This window comes from Cajanus cajan, chromosome 7 (genome assembly GCF_000230855.2).
Source record: "Cajanus cajan strain Asha chromosome 7, NIPB_CcT2T_4, whole genome shotgun sequence".
NCBI classification, from domain to species: Eukaryota; Viridiplantae; Streptophyta; class Magnoliopsida; order Fabales; family Fabaceae; genus Cajanus; species Cajanus cajan.
In genome coordinates this window covers 45,109,993-45,128,650 of record NC_138523.1, presented here as the reverse complement: position 1 = coordinate 45,128,650, position 18,658 = coordinate 45,109,993, and the positions used below count along the sequence as shown (strand labels likewise).

The following is an 18,658-nucleotide window of genomic DNA, read 5'->3' as shown; positions in this document are numbered from 1 at the left end:
TTTCGTGACTTAAAGTGTGTCCACATCCTCTGCGAGGCAAATCAGGTAGCTAATAGTTTTGCCAAACATGGATTCTCAGTAGTTGAAGGTTTTTCAATTTTTTTCGATTCTCCCAAGTTAGGCTAAATTCCCTTTACTTGTCGATATGTCGGCTGTATCTTTTCCTTGTGGTTTTTAGTTTAATGACATTGGACTTCTAAAACTCGTATTTCAACTATAAAAAAAAGAATGTTTTTTGGATTTTAAACTTATGTAATATTACATATAATAATTCAATTAGTTATTTTTCTCAGTTAATTTAATTATTAAAAAGTATTACTAATTTACCATATTATTTTGTCTCTGTCATTTTTATTTTCTTCTTTCTCTTTCCTCAATTTGCAAAGTACGAAGAACATTTTTACTATAAAAAAAACAGCTAAATTTTCTACATGTAATTTGTCCCAATTACGTTCTAAATAGAATCTCGTCAACTTTTGTGATCTTTTTTTTAGTTTGAGTTCAATTTTATATATCTTTTCTAGTACAAATTATGTTGCTGATTAATTAATACTTTTAATTGATGTGATTTTCAATATAATTATTATAAAATTTAATATAATTATTATAATTTTTTATTCATATAACATAATCTAAATAATATATCAAAATTAATGATAAAAAATTAATATAATAATTTGTAATTGAATAATAACAATATATTAATTTATATTTGTGTTATTTTAGTTCTTTAGTTTTTTTTATAAACTAGGACATTTCTTAAAAAAAAAAATCGATTACTAATCTCAATATATTGATATCTATTTAAAAGACTACTCGATATCTCTCGACAGATTTTTTATGCATTCCAATTCATGAGTTCAATATCTCTCAAAAAGGAGTGTTATGTCTTATACATTTCTTATAACACACATTTTATTATTTTCTTCATCTCATAATAAATATCATTTTTAAAATAAAAGTTTTAAAATAAGTATTATATTAATTTGTCAGTGTAATATTAATTATTGTTTTTCATTTATATTTTTATAATATTCTTTAAAAAATAGTTATTATATTTCAATTTTTTTATAAAACCATTATTATCTTGTGTCTTTTTTTTTATTTTATATATTTGAGTAAAACAATTTAGGACGATACTTGATATATAATTGTGTGAGTATTAGCTAATAAAATTTATTAAAAATTATAAGATTGAAAGAAAATAATTAAATATAAAGAAACTTGTGGAAGTTGTGTCTCGTAAGTACACTTAATTATCAGCTTTAAGATACTACATGTATTATCTCCTTAGAATAATAATAATAATAATAATAATAATAATAATAATAATAATAATAATAATAATAATAATAATAATAATAATAATAATAATAATAATAATAATAATAATAATAATAATAATAATAATAATAATAATAATAATAATAATAATAATAATAATAATAATAATAATAATAATAATAATAATAATAATAATAATAATAATAATAATAATAATAATAATAATAATAATAATAATAATAATAATAATAATAATAATAATAATAATAATAATAATAATAATAATAATAATAATAATAATAATAATAATAATAATAATAATAATAATAATAATAATAATAATAATAATAATAATAATAATAATAATAATAATAATAATAATAATAATAATAATAATAATAATAATAATAATAATAATAATAATAATAATAATAATAATAATAATAATAATAATAATAATAATAATAATAATAATAATAATAATAATAATAATAATAATAATAATAATAATAATAATAATAATAATAATAATAATAATAATAATAATAATAATAATAATAATAATAATAATAATAATAATAATAATAATAATAATAATAATAATAATAATAATAATAATAATAATAATAATAATAATAATAATAATAATAATAATAATAATAATAATAATAATAATAATAATAATAATAATAATAATAATAATAATAATAATAATAATAATAATAATAATAATAATAATAATAATAATAATAATAATAATAATAATAATAATAATAATAATAATAATAATAATAATAATAATAATAATAATAATAATAATAATAATAATAATAATAATAATAATAATAATAATAATAATAATAATAATAATAATAATAATAATAATAATAATAATAATAATAATAATAATAATAATAATAATAATAATAATAATAATAATAATAATAATAATAATAATAATAATAATAATAATAATAATAATAATAATAATAATAATAATAATAATAATAATAATAATAATAATAATAATAATAATAATAATAATAATAATAATAATAATAATAATAATAATAATAATAATAATAATAATAATAATAATAATAATAATAATAATAATAATAATAATAATAATAATAATAATAATAATAATAATAATAATAATAATAATAATAATAATAATAATAATAATAATAATAATAATAATAATAATAATAATAATAATAATAATAATAATAATAATAATAATAATAATAATAATAATAATAATAATAATAATAATAATAATAATAATAATAATAATAATAATAATAATAATAATAATAATAATAATAATAATAATAATAATAATAATAATAATAATAATAATAATAATAATAATAATAATAATAATAATAATAATAATAATAATAATAATAATAATAATAATAATAATAATAATAATAATAATAATAATAATAATAATAATAATAATAATAATAATAATAATAATAATAATAATAATAATAATAATAATAATAATAATAATAATAATAATAATAATAATAATAATAATAATAATAATAATAATAATAATAATAATAATAATAATAATAATAATAATAATAATAATAATAATAATAATAATAATAATAATAATAATAATAATAATAATAATAATAATAATAATAATAATAATAATAATAATAATAATAATAATAATAATAATAATAATAATAATAATAATAATAATAATAATAATAATAATAATAATAATAATAATAATAATAATAATAATAATAATAATAATAATAATAATAATAATAATAATAATAATAATAATAATAATAATAATAATAATAATAATAATAATAATAATAATAATAATAATAATAATAATAATAATAATAATAATAATAATAATAATAATAATAATAATAATAATAATAATAATAATAATAATAATAATAATAATAATAATAATAATAATAATAATAATAATAATAATAATAATAATAATAATAATAATAATAATAATAATAATAATAATAATAATAATAATAATAATAATAATAATAATAATAATAATAATAATAATAATAATAATAATAATAATAATAATAATAATAATAATAATAATAATAATAATAATAATAATAATAATAATAATAATAATAATAATAATAATAATAATAAGGGAATCCACATTTGGGGTGTAAGCAAGTAGAGAGTAATTTGTGAATATGAACTAATCCTAACCGACCCAAGGAGTTCAGATCAAATTTTTTTAACGTTCGTGTAAGACTCAATCTTACCCAATCAAAATCCAACACTTTACGGGTTAGGTAACGATTTTTGTATTTTTTGACCAATAACATAACCCAACCAGATCATATATAATAAAAAAAATATTCTTATCAAGAATTAGGTTTTCATTTATCTGCTTTTTGTTAATGTCCTTGTTAGCAAACTCTAAATATGAATGATAGCTCTTTCATTCCAAGGTCTCTTGGACGAGATTAGTTACCTGTAAAAGAAACTATAAAAATCAAGTTAATTCGTGTATTTTTCAATCTAGTATATATAAGAGTACTTTATCCTTTGATAATCGTCTCTTAGTGACTATTTTCTACATGATTTCATACGTGCCTATAGGTTGGTTAAAGTTATTATACAAATTAGTTCATTGTTTCCTTTCATTTACTGATTGACTAGTTTAACCTTATGGTGGCTAATTCAACCATTTAAGTTAACAATCTTTTCGTTGGCGATTTCTAATCTTATAAATTGATAACTCTGATGTTATATGTTGAAACTTGAGTTAATTATCCAATAAGCAATGAGTAGTTGAAATGTAAAAGTTGGGGATTTTGGTTACTCTAGTCAAACATTTTCTAGCTACATTTCAAGGTTTGATGAGATGGTTGTATTCCGTGGGGAACAATATTCAATGCCCTCGGGATCATTGTGCGGCGACTTTGATAATTCAACTTTAAATATCGGATTTCATTCACAACAGTAGACAAAATAACCACTTCAGCAGATAAGGGCTACGGAGGTGATTGAACTTATTTCTCCCTTTCGTTTTCTTTTAATTCTAAACTGTTCGAAACTCAAGACTTTCAAGTTCGTTTTTTCTACATTTATATATATTAACCAATAAAATTAAAGAATGATATATCATCTATACATTTCTTCAATTATCTGTTTAACTTTACTTTCAAAATAAAATGCAGAGAGAGAGAGAGAGAATAAGGTTGATTAGTCTTTACTAACGATTGCTTTTGGGAATTTCATGTCTCCATTCTTGAATAAATATGTATATTCAAAATTGTACTTTCTGATTTCTTGAAGATTAATAACTTAAACTGGAAAATGTCTGGGTCTTGTCGGTGGGGTTGAAATAATATTCAGAAGATCATAAATTTTAAATTCTAACCTCAATTTGATCATTATTAAAAATATATATATATATATATATATAAATAGGACTTAAAGTCAGACAACACTTACTTGAATTCGGTCGAAGGAAATCAAACTTATTCATGAATACTATGAAAACACTATTATTTTACTACATAGTAAGGTATTTTAATTAAACTTTTTTTCTCAACCAAAACCAATGTTCTTAACGATTAAAAAATTTAGGATCTGTTCCGGCCACGGGACGAACTAGGGTTTCCTCTAGGTCAAGCCGCGAAGCCAGAGCATTCAAAAGTGTAATCTGCCTTCTCAACTCTAGGGTTTTGGGTTTTATGGTATGTCGTTCATGGGCCACTTGGGCCCCGAGGATCAAGAGATTTCCTTAACCGTTAATATTTGGAGAATATCTTGTCATTAAAGATGGGATCTTATCCCTGATATCGGAACAGTATCTATGTGGGAGAGTTAGACCGGATTTTGGCCGAGTTACCCCTGCAGAGCAGACAGGTCGGATTATGACCGAGTAGAGATCAGTCGGATTTTTACCTAGACGGTACACTTAGTCAGATTTTTACCTAGACGGTCCCCTAGTCGGGTTTTTACCTAGACGGTACACTTAGTCGGATTTTTACCTAGATGGTACACTAGCCTTCCAGCCCTGAGCCTGAAAGGCGAAAGGGCTTAGGCAACCACTCCTACGAATCGTATCGGAAATAGGCGAGACGGTACACTTGCCTTCCAGTCCTGAGCCTGAAAGGCGAAAGGGCTTTGCTAGACAAGGAGACGGCTTAGCCATGGTCGACATGCCCCTCGTGGAGGCCCCTAGTCGGATTTCGTCCTGGACCATACACTAGCCCCCCAGCCTTGAGCGTGTATGGCGAGAAGGCTTATCCTCAGCCGATACATTCAGCTTTTTGTTGAGCACTCTTTTATGGCTAAGGCAAGGGACGGACCAAGAAGATTCACAGGCTCGTTATCTCAATTCGTGGCTCCTCGGGCTCTGGTAAGGGATGTGAGAAAATTCACCCAGTTAAAAAGCTTCAAATAGAGTAGTTGGTTAACTATCCGACTCAGTCACTTGGGTCACTGAAATACCGAGTTGAAATTCACCAAAATCCAGTCGACTAATTTCCGACTATAAATGATGAGAAAATTTGTTTGTTACAATGAAATTTGACAATCTGATTGCCGAAATTCCGATTAAACTTGGAAGTTTTTTGACTAGTTTATCATGAGATTTAATGACATGATCGGCAAAATTCCGACTGCACTAAAAGGAGGACAATTTTTCTAAAGTTAAAATGAGATAAACACGTGAAAAATAATCGCCTACATGTCGATTGAAACATTCATGTGAAACTTTTTTCAAGAAGCGAGCTTGATCATGTAATTGGTGATTTTGACTTTTAGTCAAAATGTGCGTGGAAGGTTTTCTAAGTAATCATGAAAAAAGTCAACATAAAATGAGACTGAAGGGTATAATCGGCCGAATTCCGACTAAAGATGTGAAACTTTTTCTAACTGAAAGTGTAATCGGCAATATTCCGACTAAAGAAAAAAGAAATATGATTATTTTAATTTGAACGTGACGTTTGAAGAGGTCTCGCCTAGAATCCGATCAAGAAAAAAGAATATGATTATTCTAAGTTCAAAGTGACATTTGGATCATGTCTCGCCCAAATTTCGAGTAAGAAAAAAAATATATATTATTCTAAGTTCAGATTTGAAGGTTTTGAACCATGACGAATCGGCTAAATTCCAAATACCACCTCCATTTCCGATTACCATCTCCAAGAAACAAAAAGATTCCAAGTTAAAATTAAGAGGTTTTGAACCGTACGCAATCGGGCAAATTCCGATTATAATTTATGAGAGACCCAACAAGGTTCTAAGTTAAAATTTGAAGGTTTTGAACAAGGTCTCGTCCTAATGCCGAGTAAGAAAGAATATGTGTAAAACTTTCTAAGTTAAAAGTCATGTTTGAATCAAGTGATCGGCTACTTGGCGATTCAAAACTTCGTGCTTAAAACTTTCTTCACAAAGGAAATTGACCAAGTGATCGGTCATACGCCAACTGAATACGATGAGTGAAAAAAAAAAAAACTTTTTTAAGTTAAAGATGGAGTTGTCAAATCGAAGCTAGTCGCCCAAATTCCGTTTTCTGTCCAAAGACGTAAAGGTGGGAGTGTAAGCAATCGGCTAAATGCCGATTCGCCTAATTAAAAGTAATCGGCTCAGTGTCGAGTTGCACAATTGAAAGTAATCGGCTGGTTGCCGAGTCCTCAAGGATGTTTAGCAACATTGTCATCCAAAATCCGATCATATAATTGAAACGGTTGGATTTTGTTCACACCGTCAGATTTTTACCGATCAGTGACGAGTCTTTCGATTTTTTATACTCGCGCCGCCGGAATTCATCCGATCAATCACGAGTTCTATACTCGCCCAGTCGGAATCCAACCGGTCAATCACGAGTTCTATACTCGCCCAGTCGGAATCCAACCGGTCAATCACGAGTTCTTCGAGTTGCTTATACTCGCCCCGCCGGATTTCATCCGATCAATCACGAGTTCTATACTCGCCCAGTCGGAATCCAACCGGTCAATCACGAGTTCTTCGAGTTGCTTATACTCGCCCCGCCGGAATTCATCCGATCAATCACGAGTTCTATACTCGCCCAGTCGGAATCCAACCGGTCAATCACGAGTTCTTCGAGTTGCTTATACTCGCCCCGCCGGATTTCATCCGATCAATCACGAGTTCTATACTCGCCCAGTCGGAATCCAACCAGTCAATCACGAGTTCTTCGAGTTGCTTATACTCGCCCCGCCGGAATTCATCCGATCAATCACGAGTTCTATACTCGCCCAGTCGGAATCCAACCGGTCAATCACGAGTTCTTCGATGCCTCAAAAATGACACATGTTATAAGTCGTGAAAACAAAATAATTGAAATGACATTCATTAGGAATTGAATGGGTGGTGCCTCATTAAAAACCTTCTCAGCAAAAACCCCTCTCATTTTTACGGGGACAAAATACTGAGTTAGGAAAAGAGTGCACCTAGTACAAATGTTTATGGGACTAAGCCTTCCTCGTCTTCCTTACTTAGAGATACACCAATCTTGACGGCTTTCCCCTCGGCCAGGGTAACCTCCTTTATGTCCTCCGCTGGGGCTGGTCGGGTATCAAAGTGACTCACTCTCGGATCCAACTCAATTGACTGAACACCCTGATCAACCTGCGTCACATATAGGTGTCGCCTCGCCCTCAAACTGTCTTCGTAACATTTTCTCGCCACCTCTTGATCGACACAGACGACGCCCACCTTTCCGTTGGGCAAAGGATATTTCAGCTTTAAATGGGGCGTGGAGACGACCGCTCCCAACTTGTTTAGTGTCGGCCGACCGACTAGTATGCTGTAGGATGATTGAGCGTTCACTACCAGGTATCGGATAGTGACAGTCTTCATGTTGTCCCCCTGGCCGAACGTTGTCTCCAAGTCGGCGTATCCCCTGGCTATTACCTGATCACCTGCAAAACCGACCAACGTACCTGCATACGGCATGAGGCGATCAGTTGGAATCTTCATGCCGACGAAAGCTTCCCAAAACATTATATCCGCCGAACTGCCTTGGTCCACTAATACTCGTTTTACATTATACCCAATGACGATTACTGAGATGACTATGGGGTCGTCCTCGTGGGGAGATACCCCATCGAAGTCGGCGTCTGAGAACGTGATGGGTGGCCGAGAGGGCTTCACCCAATCCGAGACCGATAAAACTGACCGAGAGTATCTCTTCCGAGCTGCTGAAGTCGGTCCTCCTCCCGCAAATCCCCCTGCAATGGTGTTGAAGTCTCCATGGACAGCCCGCTGGTGAGCTTCCGTAGTTTTTTGCGGGGAATCTCTCGGTGGAGATCTCCCTTCACGCCTTCCTCTCCCGGTGTCTTCTCCTCCCGGCCTGCGTCGTCTGTCGGACGAGCCCTCATCCTGCTTTCCGGCAATAAACTTCTTCAAACGGCCCTCCTTGATAAGGCGTTCAATCTGCCTACCCAAAACAAAACAACTCTCGGTCGCGTGTCCGTGGGTTCGATGAAACTCGCACCACTCGGATTTGAGAGGTCCCAGCTGTCTGTCAGTCGGCGCGGGAAACTCGAAAAGTGATGCGCTGCTCACATCATGCAATACGTGACATCTGGGGACATTAAGTGCAGTAAATTTTTCTTCCTCACTATTACGTGTCAATTCGGCCCCCGACCTGGAGACATAATCAGCCTTCCTGTAGTTACCCTCTTTAGTATTGTAACGATCATGTCGCTTATTCCAATCCGACCGTGGCCGGAGATGCTTGTTACCTTCCTTGTTGTTATTTCCGCCCTCTCGGTTTTCTGCTGCTCTCTTGCTGATCTGCCCCTCCTCCGTCTTAATGTGACTCAGCGCAAAGGCTCGCACTTCCGACATTGTCTGACAACTTGCTCTTTCCAGCGCAATGTCGAAGGCTCCCGACCTCAATCCCTTTTGGAACGCGATAACAGCCATCTTCTCATCTAGAGACGCTATCCTCAAAGTAACCTCGTTGAATCTTTGCAGGAAGTCCTTCAACGACTCTTCCTGCTGCTGCTTGAGATCAAACAGGTCCGACGTGATCGGCGGCTTCTTTTTATTGGCGGCGAACTGTGCCATGAACAGCCTGCTGAACACGTCGAAATCAGTGATTGACCGATCAGGTAAGCCGCTAAACCAATCAAGTGCAGCCTTTTTGAGGGTGCCCATGAATAGCTTACAGCGGACCTCCATGCCTCCACCACATATCAGCATTTGAGCCCGGAAATCTGTCAAGTGCTGGCTGGGATCCTGCGTTCCATCAAAAGCTTCGACCTGAGGAATCCGATGATCCCTGGGGATGATCTCAGCCTCTATGGCTTCCGAAAATGGTCGAAAGTCTCTAGGGACCTCCAGCATAACATCCTCCTCCACAGTCCTGGTACTAGCCGCTATTCTAATCTCCTCATTCTCGCGTTGAATAGCTTCTTCTCTCTCCCTGGAACGCGCATTCTCCTCTCGTAGGCCATTGATCATGGCCATCATCTCTTCCATGGTAGGGGGTTGTGAATTGTTGTTGTTGCCGCCTCTCGCCATGATAGGGCGTAGGTTTTTGTGTTTCTTGGGGCGTAAGGAAAAGTTTCACCGTAGCCCCACGGTGGGCGCCAAAATGTTCCGGCCACGGGACGAACTAGGGTTTCCTCTAGGTCAAGCCGCGAAGCCAGAGCATTCAAAAGTGTAATCTGCCTTCTCAACTCTAGGGTTTTGGGTTTTATGGTATGTCGTTCATGGGCCACTTGGGCCCCGAGGATCAAGAGATTTCCTTAACCGTTAATATTTGGAGAATATCTTGTCATTAAAGATGGGATCTTATCCCTGATATCGGAACAGTATCTATGTGGGAGAGTTAGACCGGATTTTGGCCGAGTTACCCCTGCAGAGCAGACAGGTCGGATTATGACCGAGTAGAGATCAGTCGGATTTTTACCTAGACGGTACACTTAGTCAGATTTTTACCTAGACGGTCCCCTAGTCGGGTTTTTACCTAGACGGTACACTTAGTCGGATTTTTACCTAGATGGTACACTAGCCTTCCAGCCCTGAGCCTGAAAGGCGAAAGGGCTTAGGCAACCACTCCTACGAATCGTATCGGAAATAGGCGAGACGGTACAGGATCCAATTTGTAAGAGAGAAAAAATAGGTGAGAAATAGAATAAGAAAAATGGATAAAAAATATAATAAAATTTTGATTGTAGAATTAAAAGAATTAATATTATATATGTTGATAAGATGAAAAGAAATAAACAATAAATGAAGTATATTAAAATAAAAAATAAGTAAAATAAATAAATAAACTAAAAGAATATAAGGATAAATAATGAAGTTTTTTTTAAAATTAAAAATTAATATCGTAATATTTTAATATTATAATTAACCAACTAAAAGAAAATAGTCAAGACCAAGAAAACATCCACATATTTTATGAAAAGTGATATTCATACTTTTAAAATTTTATAATAAAAAATAAAGAAAAAATGAAAAAATCTTTACTCGTATTTAATATGAGGAGAACCGATTACAAATTTTGTAGGAAAGGAGAGGTTTGATAGCACCGTAACCGAATATGGGTATATGCTTATCGATTAAAAGGGACAATAGTATGTTACATTTCTCGTCCCGGCTTATTTCGATGTTAATTCTACTATCATATGCGTGTGAACAAAAAATAAAAACAAAAAAACAAAAAAAAAACCTATTGGGCCCAGTTCCTTTTTATATCCACTAAACAAACCAACTTATTTTTAAGTTCTATTTTTTTTTTGTTCGTTCCTGGAGTATCCACCGCCGGTAGCAGTGACTAATCTCCTCGCTACGTTGGAGGCACCTCAAAGGGTGAGATAGCTGGCCCCAAGATTTAACGCGGCTGCATACACAAGACAAGATTCGAACCCCTGACCTTGCTTAAGCGTGGATCAACCCCTACCACTGAACCACACGCTTGGGATTTTTTACGCTCTGTTTTGACTCTCTTATCAATTTCTTAGCTATTTCTATTGAATCAAAGTGTTAGTGTAGGGGGAAAGTAGAAAGGGTACATGCTATTTTGTGAAATATGAAGAGTATTTATATAATTTACTTATATATATGATTTTTTTTATATTAATACATGCATGCTTTCATTCAAATGAAATATTGCAGAAAGATAATATTATAATGTTGATATTTAATGCTTTGATAATTTTAAAATATATTATTAATTAATCATAATTAATATATTTATTTTATTTATTTTCTTAATTGATGTTCAAATACTTAAATCTTTTAATACAATATGATTTTGTGTTATTTTTCTTAATATTTTCTCTTAGGATCCACTGGAACTTAAAGATTTTAGAGAGTAATAAAATCTCTTAGAAAATGAAAAATAAGAAAAAGTATGGTAATAGTTCTCATAGTAGTAGCTCATTAAGAGTCATATTTTCACTCATCATGAAGATAGTTTATACATGAGTAATTATTACCGATAAGAACTTAGAGTTTCCAAGTCCAAGAAAGAGCAGTGGGTAAGGGGATCCAAGGTGGATCTCCCTCACTTCCATGGGAAGCACGATGTAGGGGCATATATTGATTGAGAGATAAAAATGGAACAACTCTTTACTCGTCATAAAATGAGTGAAGAGGAGAAATATTTCACTAGCAACCCTTAGCTTCTAAGGGTATGCTATATATTGGTGGACCTTCAAATAAAAAGATAGAAGGCTTCACAATGAACCTAATATTAAATATTGGTATGACTTTAAGAGTGTCATAAGAAGGAAACATTTTATCAAAAGAATATGAGTGTAGAAGAGTATAGACAAAATATAGAGTAATACACGTTGAGGGCAAGTATAAGGGAGGAAAAGAGAACCAACATTACTAGGTTTCTCAATAGTTTAATCATGTAAATTATAAACAAAGTTTAGCTCTTGTCATATAGGACAAGATAATATGGTTTAATAAGATGAAGTCATTCAACCACATTAAATACAATTATGACTTAAACAACTTATAAAGGAGGTAAAAGGAAAAGGGAAAAAATGCATTTTTTATATTGGTTTGTTTTTGTTCTCACTATATTTCGTAGGTGTTTTGACAAGAGAGAGGATGTTCTTCATACTCTTGTTGCTAACAATGAGGAAGGCCACCTACAAAGATACTTTTCCTTTTTCCATAAAACGTGCAAACAAAATAAAGGAAGAGGAAGAAAGATACCTTTAGTTTTATGAATCTCGTGCAACAAGTGAAAATTCTAATGCACACAAACAAGCAAGTAGCCAAGAAGTCACAAATACAATACAAAAACAAAAGTAAAGAAGCCATAACAACAAAACATATAAAAATGAATAGTCATAATTAAAACCCTTCTTAAAAGAGGAGGAAGTAACCACCACTCATTCTCTCTACATAAATGGCTTGTAATCAAAGATCAAATGTTACTAAATGACCTAGATATCGTCATTGAAAATGTAACCATCACTTTTTAAGACACACAAGAAACTATCAAAATGCACACAACACGCCCTAACAACTCCCTCACCAACCATTTACTTCACTTTCGTTAACAAAGACGAGACGAATTGGCTACTAGTCCCTTCACTTTGAAAGAGCTCAAAATTGGGGGTCTTATGTATTGCCTAGATCGGCAAGATTGAGTTGAGCTAACATCTGCTTGGACAAACCGAGAAAATCAACAGCTCACCCATACTAAGCCTAAATGATAAAGTCATAAGCGATTATTATCTCCAGCAACCAAATAATATTTTTTGCACTGCACCATATCTCCCAGATATCCAAGATCCCACTTAAGATCATATTATCAAGAATAATATCTCCATACATCATCCGAAATAAATCTATAACATTATCTCTAAAACTAGAGATAACATCAATCTCCTATATATTGAGTATGAGGTATCATTTTAATCCTAATTCTACACTTACCTGAATTTTTCTCTAACTTGAGTGTTAAGTATTTTTTTGGGTGCCCTTCCTCTTTATCAATAACTAGAGTATGAAGAACATTACCTCTCCCCTTAGAGCACCTGCAAATTTTGGTAATAATTTTTATCCAAGACCACTTCCAAATTTTTTGTACACTACTAAGATTTATATTGCTATATATGGTTGTTATAAGTACTTTTTAACCTCAACAAATATTATATTTACATGCTTGGTTAAACAATCTCAAGTATTATTTTCCCAAGTCTCTTTAAGATCAATTTTAAGTATTCTTTGATTACATTTACACTACTAGAAAAGTGTCATTTTTTGCAAATTTTCTTGTAAAAAAATATTCGCAGAAATTTTTTATGAATTTTCTTGCAAAATAAATTCGCAGAATTTTTTTGCAAATTTTCCTGCAAAAAAATATTCGCATAAATTTTTTGCAAATTTATTTGCGAAAAATAATTTATAGATATTTCTTACAAATTTTGCTACAATTTTAATAATCATAGAATTTTTTTTCCATGGTAAAAATTTGCAGAAAATATTGTAAGAATTTTATTTTGTTTCTTGCAGATTTTCTTGCAAAAATAAATTCACAAGTAATGTTTACTAAATGGTAGAAAAATTTTGCAGGCAAATTTTCCTACAAATTTTAATCCACCGGAAAAATAAAAAAATAAATTTAAATTTATAAGTTTAATATTTTAAAAAAATTTCACGTCCCACATCGATTGAAAATAAAGCAGTTAAAGAGTATATAAGTTGGGGCAACACTTACCTTACAAGTTGATTTATATGGTTGAGTGTTAGGCTTATAATCTATAATCTTAGAATTTAAAAGATTATGTATCACATGTTGGAGACATGGAAACAAATGCTTCGGATGAATTCATTGTGAGCATTTGAAAGTTGAAAGATTATCAATAAAATTTATAGCAATTTCTTTAATTATTCGCAAAAAAATATTATCCACGAAGGTATTACCTGCAGATAAAAATTTGCAGGAACAACGTTTCTTGCAAATTTTTATGAAAAATTCGCAGGAAAAATCGCATGTAATAAGAGAAATTCTAGTAGTGTTAGTTTTTACTTATATTAATTTTACTAAAAACTATATTAAGCTAACACTTTTAAACTTGCTATTAGTAAGAGGCATGTACAAAAATATTAAGTCTTTATATTTCACTCAAAAGTTATAAATAATATATTGAGAAAAAGTTTAAGAAAAAAGATAGTTGAAGTACGTTGAAACTCAAAACCAATGTGTATTTTATTCATCTTTATTTTCATAAATGTAAATTCAATAGTAATTATAAAATTGTATTATGTATAAATTTAAACAGCCAAAAATTACAAAACTAATAATATTAATTTAATTGAACGGAAAATATAATATTGCTTCGATTTTAAAAATTAAAGTTCAAACTAAACGATTTAATAATTAAAAAGTAAAATTAGCTCAAATAAATAAATAGAGAGAGAAAAAAATAAGGTTTAATTTTATTTTTAGTCCTCTAAATTTAAGATAATAATTATTTTTATCTATAAATTTAAAATTTATATTTGTAATCCCTGTAATATTAAAATATATATATATATATATATATATTATTTTAATATTTATTTTGGTTTCTCGATCTTAAAACATGTGTTTTTAATTATCAAAATATAAGAATTATTGTTTTAGTCTTTTAAATTTAAAATTTATTATTTTAATTTCTATAATTGCAAAAATATTATTTTAATTCTTCACAATTATTGATAACAATATTAACAATGACAAATTAAAATAATTTTATAATATTAATTGATTTAATGTGATATTTTCTCTCACAATAATATTAGTAAAATAATTTTATACAACTAATTATTTAATGACATTTTAGTAAAAAAACTAAAATAATAATTTTTTTTATATATTTTAAAGACTAAAAATATATTTTTTTTAATTTGAGAGATAAAAAAATAAATTTTAAATTTGAAAATTCAAAATAATATTTTTTATATATATTTTAGGGTTTAAAAATATAAATTTTAAATTTTAAGAAAAAAAGTACATACTTCAAATTTAAAAGAATGAAAATATAATTAAGTAAAAAATAATAATTTAGGCTTATGATGCCGCTTCATTAAAAAAAAAAAAAAATGCTGCGGTATCGTGTCGTTTGGTCCAAAACGACAAATATGCGCGGTTATGTTCATGTTATGGCTGGGTGAAAGGCTTGTCTTCCTCATTAGCAAAGGAAAGAGAGAGAGAGAGAGAGAAAGAGAGAGAGCATTGGTGATGGCAGACGATTTGTTCGAAGGATTGCCTCCTCCTTCCTCAGACACTCTTATTTCTCAACATCCACGCCATGAAGAACCAATTATTGTTCCTACCAGCAACACGGAATCCTATGCAGTTCCAGTTCCGCCTCCTAAGCCAATCCTCAAAAGTGCCCTCAAGCGCCCCAACCCTACTCAACCTGACACCCAAGGTCAATTCTTCTTTTTCCCCTTCTTGGTTATTTCAAATTGTGTTTTCAACATACTGTTGCAATTTTTCTAAATGCCACCCTAGGGTTACTCATTCAAACAATTGATTCAATTTATATCTTGCTCGCGTCAACCCTTAGTTGTATAGGTTTTCCACTTTCCCTTTTTCCTTTTACGTTCCATCCTTTTCACACTTCGGATTGACGACACGGACTCGTCGAAAGAATGTATAACACACTCATTAACCCTTCAATTTGAGCTTGCCTTGATTATTTATTTTGTGTTCCAAAACAAATAATAAGATGATAAAAATTTAGGTTAAATTTCTCCTGGTTTTAAGGGTGCTTCTACATTGTGCAGTTATTACGTATTGCTTTTATATTTTTTTCCATCCCTGTTTAAAATGATGGAGTTTGTATTTTTTTTTATTTTTAATTCTGAATTATCTATTGTGATTTCAGCTACAGCACCTAAGAAAAGCTTGAAGTTCAAAACCACCACGGATGCCTCCCAAGCACAGGTTATAGAGGCCATGAAGAAGATAACTTCACACATTAAGAACCCTGCAAAGTTCAGCAAGGCTGCAAAGCTTGCTATACAGCTGATTCAGGCAGGAAGTGTAAAATCAGAAGTTAGTGATTATTTTTTTGCCATATTAGAAGCTGCAATGTCATCTTCCATTACTTGTACAGATCCTTCAGTGCGGGCAGATTATCATTCTTTGTTCACCATAGCACAAGACGCCAAAGAAGTAAGATTAACAATTTGTTCATGATATTCACAATTCATTGTTAACAATTGTTTTTCTCTGAGAGGGTATGTGAAGGATTTTTTGACCCCTCACCCATCCTTTAATTGCAGCACCTCAATAAGAAGCAAAAGAATCAATTGGAAACATGGACAATTAGTGCTGTGGTGGCAAATGATTTATATACAGATGACAGCTTCGTGGTATGATCCTCACTAAAGTTTTATTTTAAACTTGCTGAAATTCTTCCTATTTGAGGCAATGAAAGCATATTGGAATGATATGCAACTGATTTTGACATGTAATGTTGTTCCAATCATCTCAAAATGAAAAGTATGACATCATTGATGTACTATTCTTTCCTTTGTGAACAATTTCATAATATTCAAGTACAGTTGTTATTACTTTGATGTAGTTTATCTTTGAAGTTGTCATTTCACTTTGACATATCAAATCAGTAATTTTTCATGTACTTGAATTATGATCAAAGATGGATCATAGTGTCTCAACATAGCCTTTTGAAGATTTGATTTTCAAGCTGAAGTCAAGATAGACTGGGAAGAAAAAATCTTTTGGAGCGATACTAAGATTTATTGGCTAGTGGATGACTGATTGATAAGCTTCATCATTCCCAATACAGCCATCCACTGTGTTTACTCTTGCCATACTTTTTTGTGACAGGTGCATAGTGGGGCATGGTATTGCACTCGTGCATGACTGGTGTTACCTCTTGAATGTGGACATATAGACTGACACCAGGGACAAAACATTTTATTGGGGAGTAGTGAAAATTTGTCTTGATTGTAACTAGCAATAATCTTCATTGAAGTGAAGTGTTGATTTCCTGGCTTGGCATTCTACTAGCTGATATTTTGACTTTGTGTATTTGTGGAGAGACCATTAAAGTATTAATGTATCAAATTGATTTTTGTGAGAAAGATTGTCTGGATTTTGTAACTTGTAACGTTATCTTTTGCTTAGTCACCAGATTTAAAGTTAGGATATAGTTGCCCTTTTTAAGCTTTTTATATTTAGCTCGAATACGTGGATTCATAAAGATTATCTGTTTGTTGCTCATGCTTTATTTCCTACTTTTTATACAGTTTTCTAAAGCATCTGGGCAAATCAAGGAAGCTATATCTAATCTTCCTGTTGCAACAGAAGAAGAGGATGCAGAGGAAGCAAGGTCTCTGATAGATAGCACTGTTACGGCAGATGAAGGTAGTCAAACACATGATACAGATAAGGATAATGGTGGGGAGGAAGCTGACCCATTTGGACTTGATGCTCTGATTCCTAGATCCGCAAAGAAAGGTGAAAAACTAAAGGAAAAGAATGAGGTAGCTGTGAAAATAAGGAAAGAGGATGAGGAAGAAACCAAGAGATTCCTCAAGTCACAAAGAGTAGCCCTGATTACTTGTTTAGAGATTGCTGCTCGGCGTTATAAAACACCATGGTAGATGCTGGTACTATTTTCTATTTTATGTATTTTACAATGTTTTGTCATTTTGACATTTTTTGTCCTTTCTCTACCCAGGTGTCAAACTGTAATTGATATTTTAGTAAAGCATGCCTTTGATAATGTGGCAAGATTTACAACTGGTCAGAGGGATGCCGTTGGGAAACTGTGGGCTTCCATATGGGAACAACAAACTCGTCGGAAGCAAGGGAAGTCAGTTAATGGAAAACTTGATGTAAATGCTTTTGAATGGCTTCAACAAAAATATGCTAGTGAAAAGATTAGCATTCGGCATTCTGTTGGAGCTAGCGGCGATCGTCGTGCTCAACAATGGCTTGGTTAAATATTCTTGTGACCTTTCTATGAAAACAATAGTGAGGATGATGGCAACTGTAAAATGGTTTGAAGGAGGGGAGATGTGTTATCGTCCTTTCCTTTCATTGAGTGTTGTAACTTAGTAGGTCTCAGACATCTCCCCTGACTGAATATCCACAAAACAATTTGGTAGTAACTGCGGAATACGTGATTTCTTTACCCTTTTTTATTTGTGCACATATAAGTTATTGATTTGTTTTCAAAACGGAATCATGTTTTGAGTAGTGGCTTAGGCATCTCTTAACTGAAACACAGTCTGAATGGGGATTCGATTCTGAAATCATGTTGGTTGTAAAATCTTTTACATGACATAAGATACCTTCAGGACAAAGTAAACCAATCTTATACTTGATCTAAAAATGGAAAGTGTTATCACGACTTCA

At 31.0% G+C, this 18,658-nt stretch overlaps 2 protein-coding genes across 3 annotated transcripts; one reads left to right on the top strand and one right to left on the bottom strand.

Annotated features, from left to right (window-relative positions):
* Nucleotides 1-7,758: 7,758 nt before the first annotated feature.
* On the bottom strand, nt 7,759-9,825 carry LOC109816213 (uncharacterized). Its single transcript, XM_020381113.2, has one exon. It carries the CDS (start codon nt 9,823-9,825, stop codon nt 7,759-7,761), a length of 2,067 nt encoding a protein of 688 aa, XP_020236702.2.
* A 5,609-nt stretch (nt 9,826-15,434) lies between these two features.
* Nucleotides 15,435-18,434, top strand: LOC109805153 (nucleolar/coiled-body phosphoprotein). Of its 2 annotated transcripts, none has more exons than XM_083059829.1 (5): nt 15,435-15,695; nt 16,161-16,444; nt 16,555-16,644; nt 17,545-17,897; nt 17,979-18,434. In XM_083059829.1, exons 1-5 carry the CDS (start codon nt 15,503-15,505, stop codon nt 18,241-18,243), a joined length of 1,185 nt encoding a protein of 394 aa, XP_082915955.1. In that variant the 5' UTR covers nt 15,435-15,502; the 3' UTR covers nt 18,244-18,434. The 2 variants fall into 2 exon arrangements, with proteins under 2 accessions (XP_082915955.1, XP_020222741.1); XM_020367152.3 differs by having other exon boundaries at nt 16,155-16,444.
* Nucleotides 18,435-18,658: the final 224 nt, after the last annotated feature.